Here is a 19,309-nt window from a genome sequence, read left to right on the forward strand (position 1 = left end):
TCATTTTACTTTCTCATTCATGGTTAGGGAGTAATAGCTGACCAAAGTTACGCCCCCCACCCCATACTTATAAAGCATTATAGACCAATTCAGTGCTCCGGTCTAAAATTCAATCTCTTTATCAGAATGTTCAAACTTTACATTCAAACGATAGGGCACTTGGCGGGTATTTGAGGAAATGAAATCATTTTACTTTCTCATTCATGGTTAGGAAGTAATAGCTGACCAAAGTTACGCCCCCACCCCATACTTATAAAGCATTATAGACCAATTCAGTGCTCCGGTCTAAAATTCAATCTCTTTATCAGAATGTTCAAACTTTACATTCAAACGATAGGGCACTTGGCGGGTATTTGAGGAAATGAAACCATTTTACTTTCTCATTCATGGTTAGGAAGTAACAGCTGACCAAAGTTACGCCCCCACCCCATACTTTTAAAGCATTATAGACCAATTCAGTGCTCCGGTCTAAAATTCAATCTCTTTATCAGAATGTTCAAACTTTACATTCAAACGATAGGGCACTTGGCGGGTATTTGAGGAAATGAAATCATTTTACTTTCTCATTCATGGTTAGGGAGTAATAGCTGACCAAAGTTACGCCCCCACCCCATACTTATAAAGCATTATAGACCAATTCAGTGCTCCGGTCTAAAATTCAATTTCTTTTTCAGAATGTTCAAACTTTACATTCAAACGATAGGGCACTTGGCGGGTATTTGAGGAAATGAAATCATTTTACTTTCTCATTCATGGTTAGGGAGTAATAGCTGACCAAAGTTACGCCCCCCACCCCATACTTATAAAGCATTATAGACCAATTCAGTGCTCCGGTCTAAAATTCAATCTCTTTATCAGAATGTTCAAACTTTACATTCAAACGATAGGGCACTTGGTGGGTATTTGAGGAAATGAAATCACTTTACTTTCTCATTCATGGTTAGGAAGTAATAGCTGACCAAATTTACGCCCCCACCCCATACTTATAAAGCATTATAGACCACTTCAGTGCTCCGGTCTAAAATTCAATCTCTTTATCAGAATTTTCAAACTTTACATTCAAACGATAGGGCACTTGGCGGGTATTTGAGGAAATGAAATCATTTTACTTTCTCATTCATGGTTAGGGAGTAATAGCTGACCAAAGTTACGCCCCCCACCCCATACTAATAAAGCATTATAGACCAATTCAGTGCTCCGGTCTAAAATTCAATCTCTTTATTAGAATGTTCAAACTTTACATTCAAACGATAGGGCACTTGGCGGGTATTTGAGGAAATGAAATCACTTTACTTTCTCATTCATGGTTAGGGAGTAATAGCTGACCAAAGTTACGCCCCCCACCCCATACTTATAAAGCATTATAGACCAATTCAGTGCTCCGGTCTAAAATTCAATCTCTTTATCAGAATGTTCAAACTTTACATTCAAACGATAGGGCACTTGGCGGGTATTTGAGGAAATGAAATCATTTTACTTTCTCATTCATGGTTAGGGAGTAATAGCTGACCAAAGTTACGCCCCCCACCCCATACTTATAAAGCATTATAGACCAATTCAGTGCTCCGGTCTAAAATTCAATCTCTTTATCAGAATGTTCAAACTTTACATTCAAACGATAAGGCACTTGGCGGGTATTTGAGGAAATGAAATCATTTTACTTTCTCATTCATGGTTAGGAAGTAATAGCTGACCAAAGTTACGCCCCCACCCCATACTTATAAAGCATTATAGACCAATTCAGTGCTCCGGTCTAAAATTCAATCTCTTTATCAGAATGTTCAAACTTTACATTCAAACGATAGGGCACTTGGCGGGTATTTGAGGAAATGAAATCATTTCACTTTCTCATTCATGGTTAGGGAGTAATAGCTGAACAAAGTTACGCCCCCCACCCCATACTTATAAAGCATTATAGACCGATTCAGGTCTAAAATTCAATCTCTTTATCAGAATGTTCAAACTTTACATTCAAACGATAGGGCACTTGGCGGGTATTTGAGAAAATGAAATCACTTTACTTTCTCATTAATGGTTAGGAAGTAATAGCTGACCAAAGTTACGCCCCCACCCAATACTTATAAAGCATTATAGACCAATTCAGTGCTCCGGTCTAAAATTCAATCCCTTTATCAGAATGTTCAAACTTTACATTCAAACGATAGGGCACTTGGCGGGTATTTGAGGAAATGAAATCATTTTACTTTCTCATTCATGGTAAGGGAGTAATAGCTGACCAAAGTTACGCCCCCCACCCCATACTTATAAAGGATTATAGACCAATTCAGTGCTCCGGTCTAAAATTCAATCTCTTTATCAGAATGTTCAAACTTTACATTCAAACGATAGGGCACTTGGCGGGTATTTGAGGAAATGAAATCACTTTACTTTCTCATTCATGGTTAGGAAGTAATAGCTGACCAAAGTTACGCCCCCACCCCATACTTATAAAGCATTATAGACCAATTCAGTGCCTCGGTCTAAAATTCAATCTCTTTATCAGAATGTTCAAACTTTACATTCAAACGATAGGGCACTTGGCGGGTATTTGAGGAAATGAAACCATTTTACTTTCTCATTCATGGTTAGGAAGTAATAGCTGACCAAAGTTACGCCCCCACCCCATACTTTTAAAGCATTATAGACCAATTCAGTGCTCCGGTCTAAAATTCAATCTCTTTATCAGAATGTTCAAACTTTACATTCAAACGATAGGGCACTTGGCGGGTATTTGAGGAAATGAAATCATTTTACTTTCTCATTCATGGTAAGGGAGTAATAGCTGACCAAAGTTACGCCCCCCACCCCATACTTATAAAGCATTATAGACCAATTCAGTGCTCCGTTCTAAAATTCAATCTCTTTATCAGAATGTTCAAACTTTACATTCAAACGATAGGGCACTTGGCGGGTATTTGAGAAAATGAAATCACTTTACTTTCTCATTCATGGTTAGGAAGTAATAGCTGACCAAAGTTACGCCCCCACCCCATACTTATAAAGCATTATAGACCAATTCAGTGCTCCGGTCTAAAATTCAATCTCTTTATCAGAATGTTCAAACTTTACATTCAAACGATAGGGCACTTGGCGGGTATTTGAGGAAATGAAATCATTTCACTTTCTCATTCATGGTTAGGGAGTAATAGCTGAACAAAGTTACGCCCCCCACCCCATACTTATAAAGCATTATAGACCGATTCAGGTCTAAAATTCAATCTCTTTATCAGAATGTTCAAACTTTACATTCAAACGATAGGGCACTTGGCGGGTATTTGAGAAAATGAAATCACTTTACTTTCTCATTCATGGTTAGGAAGTAATAGCTGACCAAAGTTACGCCCCCACCCAATACTTATAAAGCATTATAGACCAATTCAGTGCTCCGGTCTAAAATTCAATCCCTTTATCAGAATGTTCAAACTTTACATTCAAACGATAGGGCACTTGGCGGGTATTTGAGGAAATGAAATCATTTTACTTTCTCATTCATGGTTAGGGAGTAATAGCTGACCAAATTTACGCCCCCACCCCATACTTATAAAGGATTATAGACCAATTCAGTGCTCCGGTCTAAAATTCAATCTCTTTATCAGAATGTTCAAACTTTACATTCAAACGATAGGGCACTTGGTGGGTATTTGAGGAAATGAAATCACTTTACTTTCTCATTCATGGTTAGGAAGTAATAGCTGACCAAAGTTACGCCCCCACCCCATACTTATAAAGCATTATAGACCAATTCAGTGCTCCGGTCTAAAATTCAATCTCTTTATCAGAATGTTCAAACTTTACATTCAAACGATAGGGCACTTGGCGGGTATTTGAGAAAATGAAATCACTTTACTTTCTCATTCATGGTTAGGAAGTAATTGCTGACCAAAGTTACGCCCCCACCCCATACTTATAAAGCATTATAGACCAATTCAGTGCTCCGGTCTAAAATTCAATCTCTTTACATTCAAACTTTACATTCAAACGATAGGGCACTTGGCGGGTATTTGAGGAAATGAAATCATTTTACTTTCTCATTCATGGTTAGGGAGTAATAGCTGACCAAAGTTACGCCCCCTACCCCATACTTATAAAGCATTATAGACCAATTCAGTGCTCCGGTCTAAAATTCAATCTCTTTATCAGAATTTTCAAACTTTATTCAAACGATAGGGCACTTGGCGGGTATTTGAGGAAATGAAATCACTTTACTTTCTCATTCATGGTGAAGAAGTAATAGCTGACCAAAGTTACGCCCCCACCCCATACTTATAAAGCATTATAGACCAATTCAGTGCTCCGGTCGAAAATTCAATCTCTTTATCAGAATGTTCAAACTTTACATTCAAACGATAGGAAATTTGGCGGGTATTTGAGGAAATGAAATCATTTTACTTTCTCATTCATGGTTAGGGAGTAATAGCTGACCAAAGTTACGCCCCTACCCCATACTTATAAGGTATTATAGACCAATTCATTGCTCCGGTCTAAAATTCAATCTCTTTATCAGAATGTTCAAACTTTACATTCAAACGATAGGGCACTTGGCGGGTATTTGAGGAAATGAAATCACTTTACTTTCTCATTCATGGTTAGGAAGTAATAGCTGACCAAAGTTACGCCCCCCACCCCATACTTATAAAGCATTATAGACCAATTCAGTGCTCCGGTCTAAAATTCAATCTCTTTATCAGAATGTTCAAACTTTACATTCAAACGATAGGGCACTTGGCGGGTATTTGAGGAAATGAAATCATTTCACTTTCTCATTCATGGTTAGGGAGTAATAGCTGACCAAAGTTACGCCCCCCACCCCATACTTATAAAGCATTATAGACCGATTCAGGTCTAAAATTCAATCTCTTTATCAGAATGTTCAAACTTTACATTCAAGCGATAGGGCACTTGGCGGGTATTTGAGAAAATGAAATCACTTTACTTTCTCATTCATGGTTAGGAAGTAATAGCTGACCAAAGTTACGCCCCCACCCCATACTTATAAAGCATTATAGACCAATTCAGTGCTCCGGTCTAAAATTCAATCTCTTTTTCAGAATGTTCAAACTTTACATTCAAACGATATGGCACTTGGCGGGTATTTGAGGAAATGAAATCATTTTGCTTTCTCATTCATGGTAAGGGAGTAATAGCTGACAAAAGTTACGCCTCCACCCCATACTTATAAAGCATTATAGACCAATTCAGTGCTCCGGTCTAAAATTCAATCTCTTTATCAGAATGTTCAAACTTTACATTCAAACGATAGGGCACTTGGTGGGTATTTGAGGAAATGAAATCACTTTACTTTCTCATTCATGGTTAGGAAGTGATATCTGACCAAAGTTACGCCCCCACCCCATACTTATAAGCATTATAGACCACTTCAGTGCTCCGGTCTAAAATTCAATCTCTTTATCAGAATGTTCAAACTTTACATTCAAACGATAGGGCACTTGGCGGGTATTTGAGGAAATGAAATCACTTTACTTTCTCATTCATAGTTAGGAAGTAATAGCTGACCAAAGTTACGCCCCCACCCCATACTTATAAAGCATTATAGACCAATTCAGTGCTCCGGTCTAAAATTCAATCTCTTTATCAGAATGTTCAAACTTTACATTCAAACGATAGGGCACTTGGCGGGTATTTGAGTAAATGAAATCATTTTACTTTCTCATTCATGGTTAGGGAGTAATAGCTGACCAAAGTTACGCCCCCTACCCCATACTTATAAAGCATTATAGACCAATTCAGTGCTCCGGTCTAAAATTCAATCTCTTTATCAGAATGTTCAAACTTTACATTCAAACGATAGGGCACATAAGACCGTAGCACGTCCAGGTCAAAAGATTTTAAAAAACGGGCGTTTTGCTGCAGTACCAAGGTCACATACCAGGTGGCCCAAAATTTACCTTGACCTTTGTCTCTCCAACACCGACACACATACAAAATACTAGTATTATTGCAATCTTGAGGTTATTGAGTTATGCTGACTACAATAGTCCGGAAACACAAACGCATATACACACAGACAGACAGACGGACGTCAGACAGACACACACACACTGACACGCCGGAAACAATATCTGCATTTTTCATGAAGATAATAAAGGCTACAACACGACATATTTTCTCACTTGGGTACTTTCTCGTCATGTTGACCATCTCCGGATGAGAAATTTTGTCTGATGTCGTCCATAAACTTCACTTGTTGTGGACTAACCTGACTACGCTGGGAACGTTCCACGCTGTCCAGTACACGTGCGTATCGTCCACAGCTATGCCAAAGAAGTGCACAAGTTGAAAAGTGAACTGCCGTCGATCGTAGCCGTTCAGGTCTGAGCTCTCAATCTTGTAGGTTCTGGCGTCGCACCAGTACAGGCGTTGGGCTAAAGTGACAAAAAACAACTGCGTTATTTGAATAGTTTACTAGATGATAATTACTGCGTGTACACTACCAAAAATCGTTTTTCTGTCAGCAAGAATATCATTCTGTACACAAGAATCCCTGTTTTAAGCACAAACAAGAATCCCTGTTTCAAGCAAAAACAAGAATTGCATCCAATAATTTGTTTCTTCTCTTTGCTTAAACCAAGAAGGTTCAAGAGAATTATTCTAGTAGAATCAAATTTTCAAGAAAAAAATATCTTAAGGAAAGAATCTGTAAGAATACCGCATTTGACCAAGCGAAAAACAAATCTTATAGTAAGACTGAGAAAGACAGTTTTTCTTCTTTTTCTAGAAATTGCTTATTGGAGAACATCATGCTAGAAATATTTTCTTATCTTCAGAATAAAAAGAATAAAATTCGTTGTGTAACAATTGACAAAGTCTTTTGCAGAAGGTTTCTTGATTTTTGTTTTGTTTTTCTTTGTATAAGAAAATCTTTCTCGACATAAGAAAACAAGAAAAATATCTTTTGGTAGTGTATACGTAGTGCTTTTAAAATGTGATTTAATTACATCACACAACCAGTAGAAGCATGACTTATTTGCCATCACATACCAAAATATCTAATAAAAATATGTCAAATGTTACCAGCTGACGTTCGCACGCAAATATGTCATAAATAAAGTAAGCACATATTTTTAACTGCCCTTGATGCTTTTATTATAAGATTACTATTATCGTCCATGATAAAGTATCCACTTAAAGTTGAGCACGTTAGAGAACCCACTACATCTTTCGAAAAAGAGAAGGGGCATGCCCCGATGTGAGTGGATCAAAACATTCCGGTTTAAATGGGGTAGGGGATTTCCCGAGCAGCCTTCGTAACCCCTGCTTCTCTTAATGGGTCAGTGAAGTCATGCTTGTTTTGATCATTGATGTTTCTGACCTAGGGTGAAGAGATGCTGCTACAGTAACAATTAGTTCAGTGCTTTGATGACTATAGCTACGGCCTTGCACTAAACGAGTTCGTTAAAAAAAGTATCACTGAATTTGTACGTACCGGTCTTGTCCAAAGTTATTCCGTTTGGCCACACCAGCCCCGTGTTGATCAGTGTAGTCCTCCCGGTCCCGTCCATAGCGGCCCGCTCGATCTTAGCCTGTGATCCCCAGTCCGTCCAGTACATGTATCTAACGGAAAATGAAAACCACGACATTAGGCCTCAGAAAATATAGAGAAAGAACAGCGAGTATGTACAATTCAAAGGGGAGCAAAACTTAATATGATCGACGGCATACTATGTTAAAGTTAGCCCAAAATTTTCATTTGTTTGACCTAAGTCCGTCATAGTTTAGGGCTCTCCCACCGTTTAAAACTCGCGCCACTGACTGTTTGAATTTCGTGACGTCATTTCTGATATATATATATATGATTCATCTGTATCAGAACTAATGGAGCAATGCCAATTCCTGACGTCACGAAATTCAATCAGCCAGTCAAGTAGCCGTTATGGGCCCTGTCACACTTGTGCGTATATTCAAGTGCGCGTTAGTTGCGCATTAACATTCTTTTGGTTTAACTTTAACTAAGGTTTGCGGAGAAATTGTTGTTTTCTACTTTGACCCACAGTTGGGCGACCTTGTGATCGAACCTAAGATATCAATTATTCGGCTGCAAGCTTAACCTAAACCAAAAACATGTTAATACGCAACTCATTATTTACATCGGACTTGTATATACGCACAAGCGTGACAGGGTTTTAATACGGCTTGAGTTGCAAACGGTCTGAGAGCCGTGAACTGAAATGAGAACTTGACTTCTTGGTATATTTAGCATAGCATAGTATAGTAGACCTTAGCTATATGATATTAGATCGATGTTTGTTTGCCCTAGTAACCATACATATTACATATTCAAATGTATTTACACTGTGTCTTTGATTTAAAAATGTAGAAGAAGGCTCACCCTTTTTCCGGATCCAGGACTATTGCTCGCGGTTCGTCGAGCTCTGTTGAAAGAACGTTTCTGAAATGTTTCCCGTCCATTCTAGCCACCGATATGACATCCCGGCCTGTGTCCGTCCAATAGACGTTTCCGCCTGGTATGTCAAGGGCCAAGCCGTCCGGAGCTGTAAAAAAGGTCTTTAGATTAGAAAAAAAGACATATCCTAGATGACATAGATCGAACGTATCTTTAAGGTCTCACACGGCAATTAGGCCGTTCCATAGGAATCAACGTTAAAATAAACAACTTTTTCACTGCCAATCTAGAGAACGAACAACTGCACTGATTATTTTTTGCTTTCTATTGGAAGCACACGTGTTCGTCGTGCAATAAAAAAAGAGTCACCCAAATCTAACCATTACAACAATATTTATCGCATTTTAAACTGCAGGTAGCCGCTGTCCGCACGAGGCCGCTGTTGTACCGCAAGCGGCTGACCGCAGCACTCATGTCAAAATGCGCGTAAACGTGCGACCTATCGCTCGGATGACAAAACTTTCCTACCTAATCCTGACAGTAATAAACAAGCCTTTATCTCAAATTCTTTTTATATCAGGTGGGGCCGATGAAAGGCAATTCATGATCCACCTAAACACACGCTTTCTATGCCCTGCAATTTATTTTAGGCCGGATTCTTTGGGACCCTACACGCGGACTAATTCAAGCATGAGACCTTATATCTATAATGATAGTATCCACTTTTATAATATAATATGAAAAGCTGTTGTTCTTTTTATGTTTTTAGACATTGAGAACAGTAAGAAAAATATATTTTCATTTACGTGTAAACTTACTCATGCCGTTTATAGTGGCTATGGCTTCCGTCCCTGTCCCGTTTAGATATCCTCTCATCACGCTTTCATCAGCTGAGTCAGTCCAGTAGACGTAACCGGAAGTTGCGTCATAGTCCACAGCAACGGGATTGGACAAATGACCAAGCGGAAGTGTTTCGTTTGACCCTGTTGTTGGGTTGACCTTGTAGATTGCACCATTACGGAGGTCAGCAAGAAGTATGGATTCCACTGAGGTCCCGGATGTAGCTATGAAAACAATACAAGTGATTTAAGATACAAAATGCAATCATGACCAATAAAGATTTGAATTAGTCTGTTATAAGGAAATTTGAGTCATTGACTCCTTAATTTTTTTTCCGTATGTATTTGAAGTTTACGTAAGGCCCTCATTCAACTAGACGGCAATCGAGCTGCGTTCTCGCTGCGACCTAGTACTAATCGGATATGTGTAACCCTTGATTTCAAAATTATTGAAATATCATGCAAGATGTACGATTATGACTGAAGCCACACAAAGCGTAAAAAAGATTCATTTTCTTATGTCCGACATTCGTTGAGCGCTATGTCAAAATCTAGGTCGCAGCGCGATCGCAGTGGTGTGGGTGTAAGCAAACATATGAACGGTACAGTACATGGACAATGACATTGTAAAATGCTTGCGCAAGGTAGCATTCAGCCCCTGTCACACTTGTGCGTATATACATGCCCACATGAGTTGAGTATTAACACGTTTTCGGTTTAGGTTAAGTTTGAAGCCGTAGAAGTTATTTCGTTGGTTTCACAACTAGGCTGCTCAACGGTGGGACAAAGGAGAAAACAAGTTGCTCCCCACAAACGTCGCTTAAACGTAAAAAAATGTCAACGCGCAACTCACGCGGGCTTGAATATTCGCACAAGTGTGACAGGGCCCTTGGCTTAGTATAGTTCACTGGTAACTCTAGTCAGGTACGCATCTATCCTTAGCTAATAACAGCACAGGCTGTTAACGTTGTGCGGCTCCTAAAACATTCGAACAATATTCCCATAAATAGCCTGTGTTATTCATTATTCCTGTACTTGATAGTGTTTTCAAGGTTACAGTTGTTTACCGTCAAATTCTAGCAAGGTGCTTCGATCGCTTTTCTTACGCTGTGAGAATACGTCATGTTTGTTGTGACTCTCATTAAAGGAACATTCCAAGTGTATCATAATACTGCAAGTAGGGGGAGTTACTATTTCTCAAAAGTGCAGTTTTTGCTGAAATACGGAAATATGGGGACGGGTCTATCTGAATATGAAAATGCAAAATATTTCAATATTAACCCCCCCCCCCTGTACATACCCCCTGAGGTTTGTACCATGACTATGTACTAAACTAGTATAAAGGTATTCTGGCAAACATAATTCATGTCTAAAAGTATCAGTACTTTGAGTTCAGAAGATATTACAGTGAATATCTAAACCCCAAATCTATTCTCCACACAGATATAGGCTATCCCAAATCACACCTCATTGCAAAGATGTACAAACTTCAAGGGTATGTACAGGGGCGTTAGAGTCCAATGATTGCCCAGATATTGTATTTCTGTCTTTAGATAGACCATCTTTATATTTTGATATACGTATTTTACAAAGTTGAAATTAATAACCCCCCCTCTACTGAAAGGCGCAGTTTTCTGTGGAGTCGCTTCTGAATCATGACATGAAAGTTCCAACGTTAATCGTGGCCCGATTTTGACGACTATTTTTTTTTTATCACGCAAGTGAATCTCAACCTTTTCAGGTCAGAGGTAGATTCAACATATTTGCAGGTGACATTTGCCCCCAGTGTATCGTTTCTTGTCAGGGCGCACTGTGGTTTGAATATAAATGACACTGTAATTTAGTGCAAAGACACCTGCAGGCATTTTAGACTAGAGGTAAGAAGTGACCTGAAAAAGGTCACAGACTCGGTATGTGTGTAGCCTGAAAGTTCGATCGATTTCGTCTGTGTTGACAGAATGCATTTTGAAGCAGGATCTGAACTGTACTTTCAACACAAAAGGGGAAAAGTTTCGGACTTAGCCCAAAGTTTTGACAGACCGGTACTGGTTTTAGAAAAAGCTAAAAATGAGCACTCCATCGCTTAGACTATGACGTCACAAAGAAGTGCTGTTCAGTTGAAAATATGGGTAAGTCCCGTATTTTTTTCCTGGTTTGAAATGTCAGCTAAAAATGACTCTCGACCACCAGCCAACCAAGAATGGCGATAGATCGCGAGTAGTATAACCAGTTTTTGGTCAAGAATCAAATCTGACTCACAAACAGACCCTGACCATTACTAACTTACTCCCAACCACTAGCCAACCACCAGCCAACCACCGGCCGACCACCAGCCTACCACCAGCCGACCACCAGTCGACCACCAGCCGACCACCAGCCAACCACCAGCCGACCACCAGCCGACCACCAGCCAACCACCAGCCTACCACCAGCCAACCACCAGCAACCACCAGCCAACCACTAGCTAACCACCTGCCGACCACTATCCAATTTTCAAAATCTCTAAACATTCGGCTTGTGCAGCCGACTACCAGCCAACCGCGCCGAACATCAGCTTACAAGTAGCAACCGACCATGGTTGGGGGAAGGTCCGGAGGCCATATTCAGCTATAAGTGTGTAACCGGGGCTTTACTGACAAAGCAACTTCCCACCAGCCTATTTTGTCCCGTCAATAATGCCAATTTACCGATACAATAACTATAAACTAGGTTACAGAGAGGGATTGTGTAATTATATTGAGTGTAGTCTGTTTACAAAAGCTGCCGTAACGGTTAATGGGTACAATTACAAAGTGATGACGGCAGCTTTTAAACAACCGGTGCCACGGCCGTGACCAACAATAAGGAAATACATTCCTGACTGTGCGAGAAAGTGAAAACAAACATAGTACTTAACGTTACACCATTTAATGCTATTGCCAACCAAGCATGATGTCTACACCACTGGTCAGCCAGATTTGACACGCATGGCGACGGACATTCATTTAGCTAAAACAAGGCCCCAGCTAGCCTGGTCCCAGTCTCTACGGGTCGGCTTAGGTGTGTTATGCCGGGCCTAGTCTGTTAAATTGACCCGTTTCCGTCAGTATTAGCTGCCACATAGAGTTTCGCAGCCACCATAGTTTGGCGACGTAATCTAATCCAAGGCCGTAAACACACCCCGAGCGGACTAAGCTGTCTGGGCGGACAGGGTCACTCCCAGCGCCGCAGGCATATCGAGGAGCCCCCGATGGTATGGTTTCCAGGCTAGGCCCCAGCAAGAAAATATCATGGATCACATCCTCTGCAGACTCCGAATTTAAGCCGAAAGCGAGAAAAAAAAGATCGGTAAAAAATTAAAAGATAGCTAAATTTTAAAAAATAGAACCCATAAACGTTGTAACAAGATGGAAGCGACAAATCATGGTATCACAGTCAACAACTCATTTATTTCTGTGGTCAAGAAAGTGACTTAAGTTTTGCAGACTGGCATGACTTACCATGGCCAAGTTGGCAAATACACTCATGGCTACCACACTGGTACCACTTTTACAACTATAGTCGTGGGTACCTCACTAGTGTCACTTCTACAAGTACAGTCAAGGCGACAACACGACATATTTTCCCATTTTGTTACCCCTCGTCATTTCCGGAGAGGAAAATGTTTCTTTTTTAGAAATCAGGCGAAAATTATTGAGCGCGCCAATGTCATCCATAGAATTTTCTTGCTGTGGCCCAAGTATCATATATCTGGTCTTAATGCTTAATGAGAACCGACAACCTCTGTCCACATATACGACCAAACTTAGTGTTTTAGTGGGCCCACTGAGCATCGTACGTTGTTTCTCATCAAGTTGACGTTTACCTTTCAACCCCCTTTATTTTTCATCAAAATGTCTTTGAAAGTCATAGAATTTGTAAGTCCACAATCCATGAAAGACGCTTATTTTTCCTAAAAACCATACCATGTCTGAACCCCTACCCCCAGCTAACTTGTACAAAATGGCTTACCTAAATATCCTTGCTCGTTGTATTTGAATACGACTACAGTGTATAGTTTAAATTATTCAAACAGGAATTTTCTAATACTGTGATTAAATAGATTGCCTGATGTCAAAATGAGACGAACTACCATTTGAGTTCCGCAGTTGTATTGTTATTTTACGTATTTTTCAAAACCATTTTTTCCTGGTCAAATTTTCCTCAGAAAGGTCCAGTTTTCCATTAGGGAGGACAGAAGAATGTTTATTTTGAAAAACAGACGTGGGGATAAAGATCTGAGGTTTTAAATGTAGGGAAATGTGTTTTGAAGTTTTTGTTTTTGCACGGCATTAGTATGCCAGTACAATACTAGTACGTCGCATTGAAATGTCCATTTGGTGGTTTGTCGTCAACAAAGAGCCGTTGGTTTTTGTTCCTGATTCTTTTAGATTGTTAACACGCCATGGTCGGCATTCCTATATCATGTTTCAAAGTTTCTTATTTTTGCCTATTTCAAGGTCACCAGTTTTTTAAAGGCAGAGCTGGCACCACTGAACCCAGTTCCGCTTTTTACAGAACTATCAACAGAAAAACAATGGATATTTTTACTTCTTTTCCTGTTTAAACTTGACGAAAAACATTAAATAGTTCCGTCAAAAATGAAATCAAATTTCTTACAGCATATGGATTTGAAATTAAACATATCAATAAGAACTAGTACACAAAATGATGTATTTCAGAGATGGTATCCGTTTCGACTGTTTTAGAAATCGAATGATTCTTTACACTTCAAAATTTTGCGAAACCTTTAACAGGAAAAAAGAGGAACTACGTCACTGTTAAATAGTATCAGTTTGTACTGATCTCGAAGTTATTTTCTGACTCAAATCGGAGTCGAAAACAAGTAAAAATCTTCCATCACAACGTTTCAAAGTAGTAACTGTTTCAAAATGAGCCAGCCAGTAGGTTTTACACTACCTTACTTGAGGCTATCATTTGAAAACAGCACATACCAAAGGGTTTACTCCTTGCTGGTACAGCTATCACTTTCAAAGCAGATAACCTCATATACACAATTGCATGTTTCATCTCACTAAGATACAACCTAGACCTAGCCTTACGTCAAATGATATACAAGGAACAATCATCCACATCACCATGTGCATTTCGTGTTAAATCGAGCAAATAATGCTAGCTAGCCACTCTGTCCGATTTTTCTTTGAAATTTATTTCCGGGTGAGCTTACAGGGTATTTACTACGTATAAACTAAACCGATCTTACCTTGGCAGAGACTCAGAAGGCACAAGAGTTTCACTCCTAGCCAAGACGTGCTGCAACGGGCCTTCATTGTCTTAGGAACCCTCGAAAAATGACTTGAAGACAGTCAACGAGACGTTACGTAGCTCTTGAAACGTCCCGCAGCAAACATAGCCTTAACTTGCAACATAGCCCGCGGCCGGGAAAACCCGCAGTCTTTTGGGCACGTGATGACTTCTTTCACCGACCAATAAGACAGAGAAGATCGGTGTCGGGTCACAATAACAACCTGCGTGTTTACGTAGCCACTGGCCCGAAACTCCCGGCAGATATGGGTAGGGAATGTTAACTTACTGGTCGTCCCGTAGCATCTACAGGTTTGCGTAGCAAAACGTTTGTTGGAACCGTTTCGTTGGTATGTGTGGTGGCCACCATCTTGAATTGTTACGTCACAGGGTCGCCATACCATTTCATTTTTTGGGGGGATTGCTAGCGTTCTCTCTATTCTTAACAAATCGGCATACAACAATCACACTTTCAAGTCATATAAAAAGTAAAAAAATCAATACCAATTCATTAGAAAAAACCGTAACCATTAAACTAACATAGAAAACCAGAGGTATATGTAGCATGAATACTTAACTCAGGACTGTTTACGTCCTGGAGAACAAAAGCCATAGCCACTGGCCCGAGTCTCCAAGCAGATATGGGGAGGGAAGGTACAAGTAGTCCCGTAGCATTTTGAGGCGTGTTAACGTTCTGAAGAACAAAAGCAATAGCCCCTGGTCCCATTCTCGAAGCAGATATGGGAGGTAAGAAAAGTTGTCCCATGGCATTTTTGAGTCGTGTTGAAATGGAGAACAAAGCCCATAGCCCCTGGCTTCATTCTCCAAGCAGATATGGGGAGGGAAGGTAAGTGTAGCCCTGTAGCATTTTTGAGGCGTGTTTACGAATGGAACACAAGCTATAGCCCCTGGCCCGAGCCTCCAAGCAGATATGGGGAGGGAAGGTGAGTGTAGTTCCGTAGCATTTTTAGGCTTTTTTACGTACTGGAGAACAAAAGCCATAGCCACTGGCCCGAGTCTCAAAGCAGATATGGGGAGGGAAGGTACAAGTAGTCCCGTAGCATTTCGAGGCGTGTTTACGTACTGAAGAACAAAAGCAATAGCCCCTGGTCCCATTCTCGAAGCAGATATGGGGAGGAAAGAAAAGTTGTCCCTTGGCATTTTTGAGTCGTGTTGAAATGGAGAACAAAGCCCATAGCCCCTGGCTTCATTCTCCAAGCAGATATGGGGAGGGAAGGTAAGTGTAGCCCTGTAGCATTTTTGAGGCGTGTTTACGAATGGAACACAAGCTATAGCCCCTGGCCCGAGCCTCCAAGCAGATATGGGGAGGGAAGGTGAGTGTAGTTCCGTAGCATTTTTAGGCTTGTTTACGTACTTGAGAACAAAAGCCATAGCTCCTGGCCCGACTCTCCAAGCAGATATGGGGAGGGAAGGAAAAGGTAGTCCCGTTGCATTTTTATGCTTTTTTACGTACTGGAGAACAAAAGCCAAAGCCACTGGGCTGAGTCTCCAAGCAGATATGGGGAGGGAAGGTACAAGTAGTCCCGTAGCATTTTGAGGCGTGTTTACGTACTGAAGAACAAAAGCAATAGCCCCTGGTCCCATTCTCGAAGCAGATATGGGGAGGAAAGAGAAGTTGTCCCTTGGCATTTTTGAGTCGTGTTGAAATGGAGAACAAAGCCCATAGCCCCTGGCTTCATTCTCCAAGCAGATATGGGGAGGGAAGGTAACCGAAGGTAGTCCCGTAGCAGTGAGGCGTGTTAACGTAGCGACCAAAACCACCACTGGCCCGAGTCTCCAAGCAGATATGGGGAGGGAAGGTAAAGGTAGTCTCATGGCATTTTGAGGCGTGTTGACATAGAGAACAAAAGTTATAGTCCCTGGTCATAGTCTCCAAGCAGATATGGGGAGGGAAGGTAAGTGTAGCCCCGTAGCATTTTTAGGCGTGTTTACGAATGGAACAAAAGCTATAGCCCCTGGCCCGAGCCTCCAAGCAGATATGGGGAGGGAAGGTAAGTGTAGTTCCGTAGCATTTTTATGCTTGTTTACGTACTGGAGAACAAAAGCCATAGCCACTGGCCCGAGTCTCCAAGCAGATATGGGGAGGGAAGGTACAAGTAGTCCCGTAGCATTTCGAGGCGTGTTTACGTACTGAAGAACAAAAGCAATAGCCCCTGGTCCCATTCTCGAAGCAGATATGGGAAGGAAAGAAAAGTTGTCCCTTGGCATTTTTGAGTCGTGTTGAAATGGAGAACAAAGCCCATAGCCCCTGGCTTCATTCTCCAAGCAGATATGGGGAGGGAAGGTAAGTGTAGCCCCGTAGCATTTTTAGGCGTGTTTACGAATGGAACAAAAGCTATAGCCCCTGGACCGAGCCTCCAAGCAGATATGGGGAGGGAAGGTGAGTGTAGTTCCGTAGCATTTTTAGGCTTGTTTACGTACTGGAGAACAAAAGCCATAGCCCCTGGCCCGAGCCTCCAAGCAGATATGGGGAGGGAAGGTAAGTGTAGTTCCGTAGCATTTTTATGCTTTTTTACGTACTGGAGAACAAAAGCCATATCCACTGGCCCAAGTCTCAAAGCAGATATGAGGAGGGAAGGTACAAGTAGTCCCGTAGCATTTTGAGGCGTGTTTACGAATGGAACAAAAGCTATAGCCCCTGGCCCGAGTCTCCAAGTAGATATAGGGAGGGAAGGTGAGTGTAGCTCCGTAGCATTTTTGGCGACGCCTCAGGGGCGAGCCAAATTTTTACTATATTGTGTGCAGATTGCAAGAATTCTAGGAATTGTACAGGAATGTGAAAGTCAATGGGATGATAACTCAAGAATGCCTGGATCTATTGTCTTCATATTTTGTAGGTGGGTAGGTCTGTGGGAGACCTTGTAATGATTGGATTTTGGCCCCCCTTGCGACTTTTTATGGTACTGCAAGGGAACTTTCACTTTTCAAATCTCGTCTTCTGAACATGCTATAGTCATGATTTTTAAGTGGTGGATAGCTCTTTGTTAGGATAATATGTCCTGTAGATTTGGACCCCCTGGCGGCTTTTTTTTTAACTGCAGGAGCTGATTTTGACTCAAACTTTGAAAGAGAATAACGCAAGAAGAGGATGACGGATCATCATAATTTTTGGTGTGTAGATAGCTTATGTGATGATTTACATAATCATATGCCAATTATGCAAATCAATATCTGATTTGCATACATAATAAGGACAGTTAATAAATCAGCTGCATTCTATTATAGGACTCTGAAACACATGAAATATGTAACTGAGAAAGAGTTAAATATCAATAGATATCAATTATGCAAATTGATACTTAATTTGCATAATTAATGACAAAATACTATAAATCCAAAGTGGTGAATGATGGGAATTTCATTTTTGCACCATTTGGAAGTTAAGTAAATGTGGCCACTATTGGACACAAATCTTGCATAGAGGGCTTCATTTACATAATTTATGAGGAAATGGTACGATATCTTTTTTGTGAAAACAAGATTTTCATACATTGGACAACTTGTGTTATTTTGGTAGAGAAGGTGATCGACTGATATGATTTATGCCACTTATGCGAGGTCCTTATTTGCATGTGGGTTAAAAACGAAAACGTTAACAGAGACCACCGTCGCCATGGCAACATCTTTTTATGTTGCCAATCTTGTTAGGCTTGTTTACGTACTGGAGAACAAAAGCCATAGCTCCTGGCCCGACTCTCCAAGCAGATATGGGGAGGGAAGGTAAAGGTAGTCTCATGGCATTTTGAGGCGTGTTTAGTACGTAGAGAACAAAAGCTATAGCCCCTGGACCGAGTCTCCAAGCAGATATGTGGAGGGAAGGTAAAAGTAGTCTCATGGCATTTTGAGGCGTGTTTACGTAGAGAACAAAGGCTATAGCCCCTGGACCGAGTCTCCAAGCAGATATGTGGAGGGAAGGTAAAAGTAGTCCCGTAGTATTGAGCATGTCTATTGAGCAAACAACTTTTTACGTCCTCATTATCTCAGGTAGGTCACTTCCTCAAATACGTAGACATAGACTCGAAATCTTTACAGTCTAGGGCTGGGTTATAGAGGGAACAGGAAAATCAGAAAACGTTCGGTCTTCCCTCTAAAGTTGCATCGAGTGGCCGAGCTAGTGGTCATGCTAGCTTGCGCGAGACCCAGAGGTCTCGAGTTCTATTCCTGGGCTTCCTAGCTAGACGTTGTCCTTAAGAGAGGCACTTAACACGACTTCCCGATCTCCACGATCTCCCGAAAACTAATGCACACCACTTTCTCCTTACCTCTTCAACTTAGTTAAGTCTAGATGTGTCCAACGCTAAGCCTTGCATTGAAAAATCACTGCACGAAATGGCCTCGTATCCCGGCGTATACGTACAGGGATTCCTCCGGAAATATTCCATATCCCGGTGCGGATTTAGCGTATCCGTTAGTTATTACGGATACGCTAAATCCGCACCGGGATATGGAATATTTCCGGAGGAATCCCTGTACGTATACGCCGGGATACGATGCCATTTCGTGCAGTGAATACCGGTAAAAAAAACGTTCCCGTCATGCATTGCTCCCAGTGACGAATGCCCTACTTTTACTCCACTCAAAACCGACCGAACCGCCTCATACCCTGTTTTGTTTGTTTGTGTCGATTTCTGCACAGGGTTATGGACATACGATACACGGCTGTGATCGTTCAATGCCAATAGATATTTACATGTACCAAACTTAATTTACAAACCCCTTAACACAATTGCAACTTCCTCAAAGAGCTTAACAGTATGTGTGTTAGGTCTGCGTTGTCAAATTGATATTTTGTGTCTTTGCGTTC

The 19,309-nt window shown here is 40.9% G+C and overlaps 1 protein-coding gene across 1 annotated transcript in view; it reads right to left on the reverse strand.

Moving 5' to 3' along the window:
• LOC136423570 (low-density lipoprotein receptor-related protein 4-like) overlaps positions 1 to 8,504 on the reverse strand; it is a 29,945-nt gene extending 21,441 nt beyond the window's left edge. Inside the window, exons 1-3 of the mRNA XM_066411793.1 lie at positions 8,348 to 8,504; positions 7,445 to 7,572; positions 6,218 to 6,383 (exon numbers count right to left, since the gene is read on the reverse strand). Coding sequence (XP_066267890.1) covers positions 6,218 to 6,383; positions 7,445 to 7,572; positions 8,348 to 8,427 — 374 coding nt within the window. The 5' untranslated portion in view covers positions 8,428 to 8,504. The remainder of the gene's footprint in view (positions 1 to 6,217; positions 6,384 to 7,444; positions 7,573 to 8,347) is intronic.
• Between the last annotated feature and the right edge of the window lie 10,805 nt (positions 8,505 to 19,309).

Source organism: Branchiostoma lanceolatum, chromosome 17 (assembly GCF_035083965.1).
Source record: "Branchiostoma lanceolatum isolate klBraLanc5 chromosome 17, klBraLanc5.hap2, whole genome shotgun sequence".
NCBI classification, from domain to species: domain Eukaryota; kingdom Metazoa; phylum Chordata; class Leptocardii; order Amphioxiformes; family Branchiostomatidae; genus Branchiostoma; species Branchiostoma lanceolatum.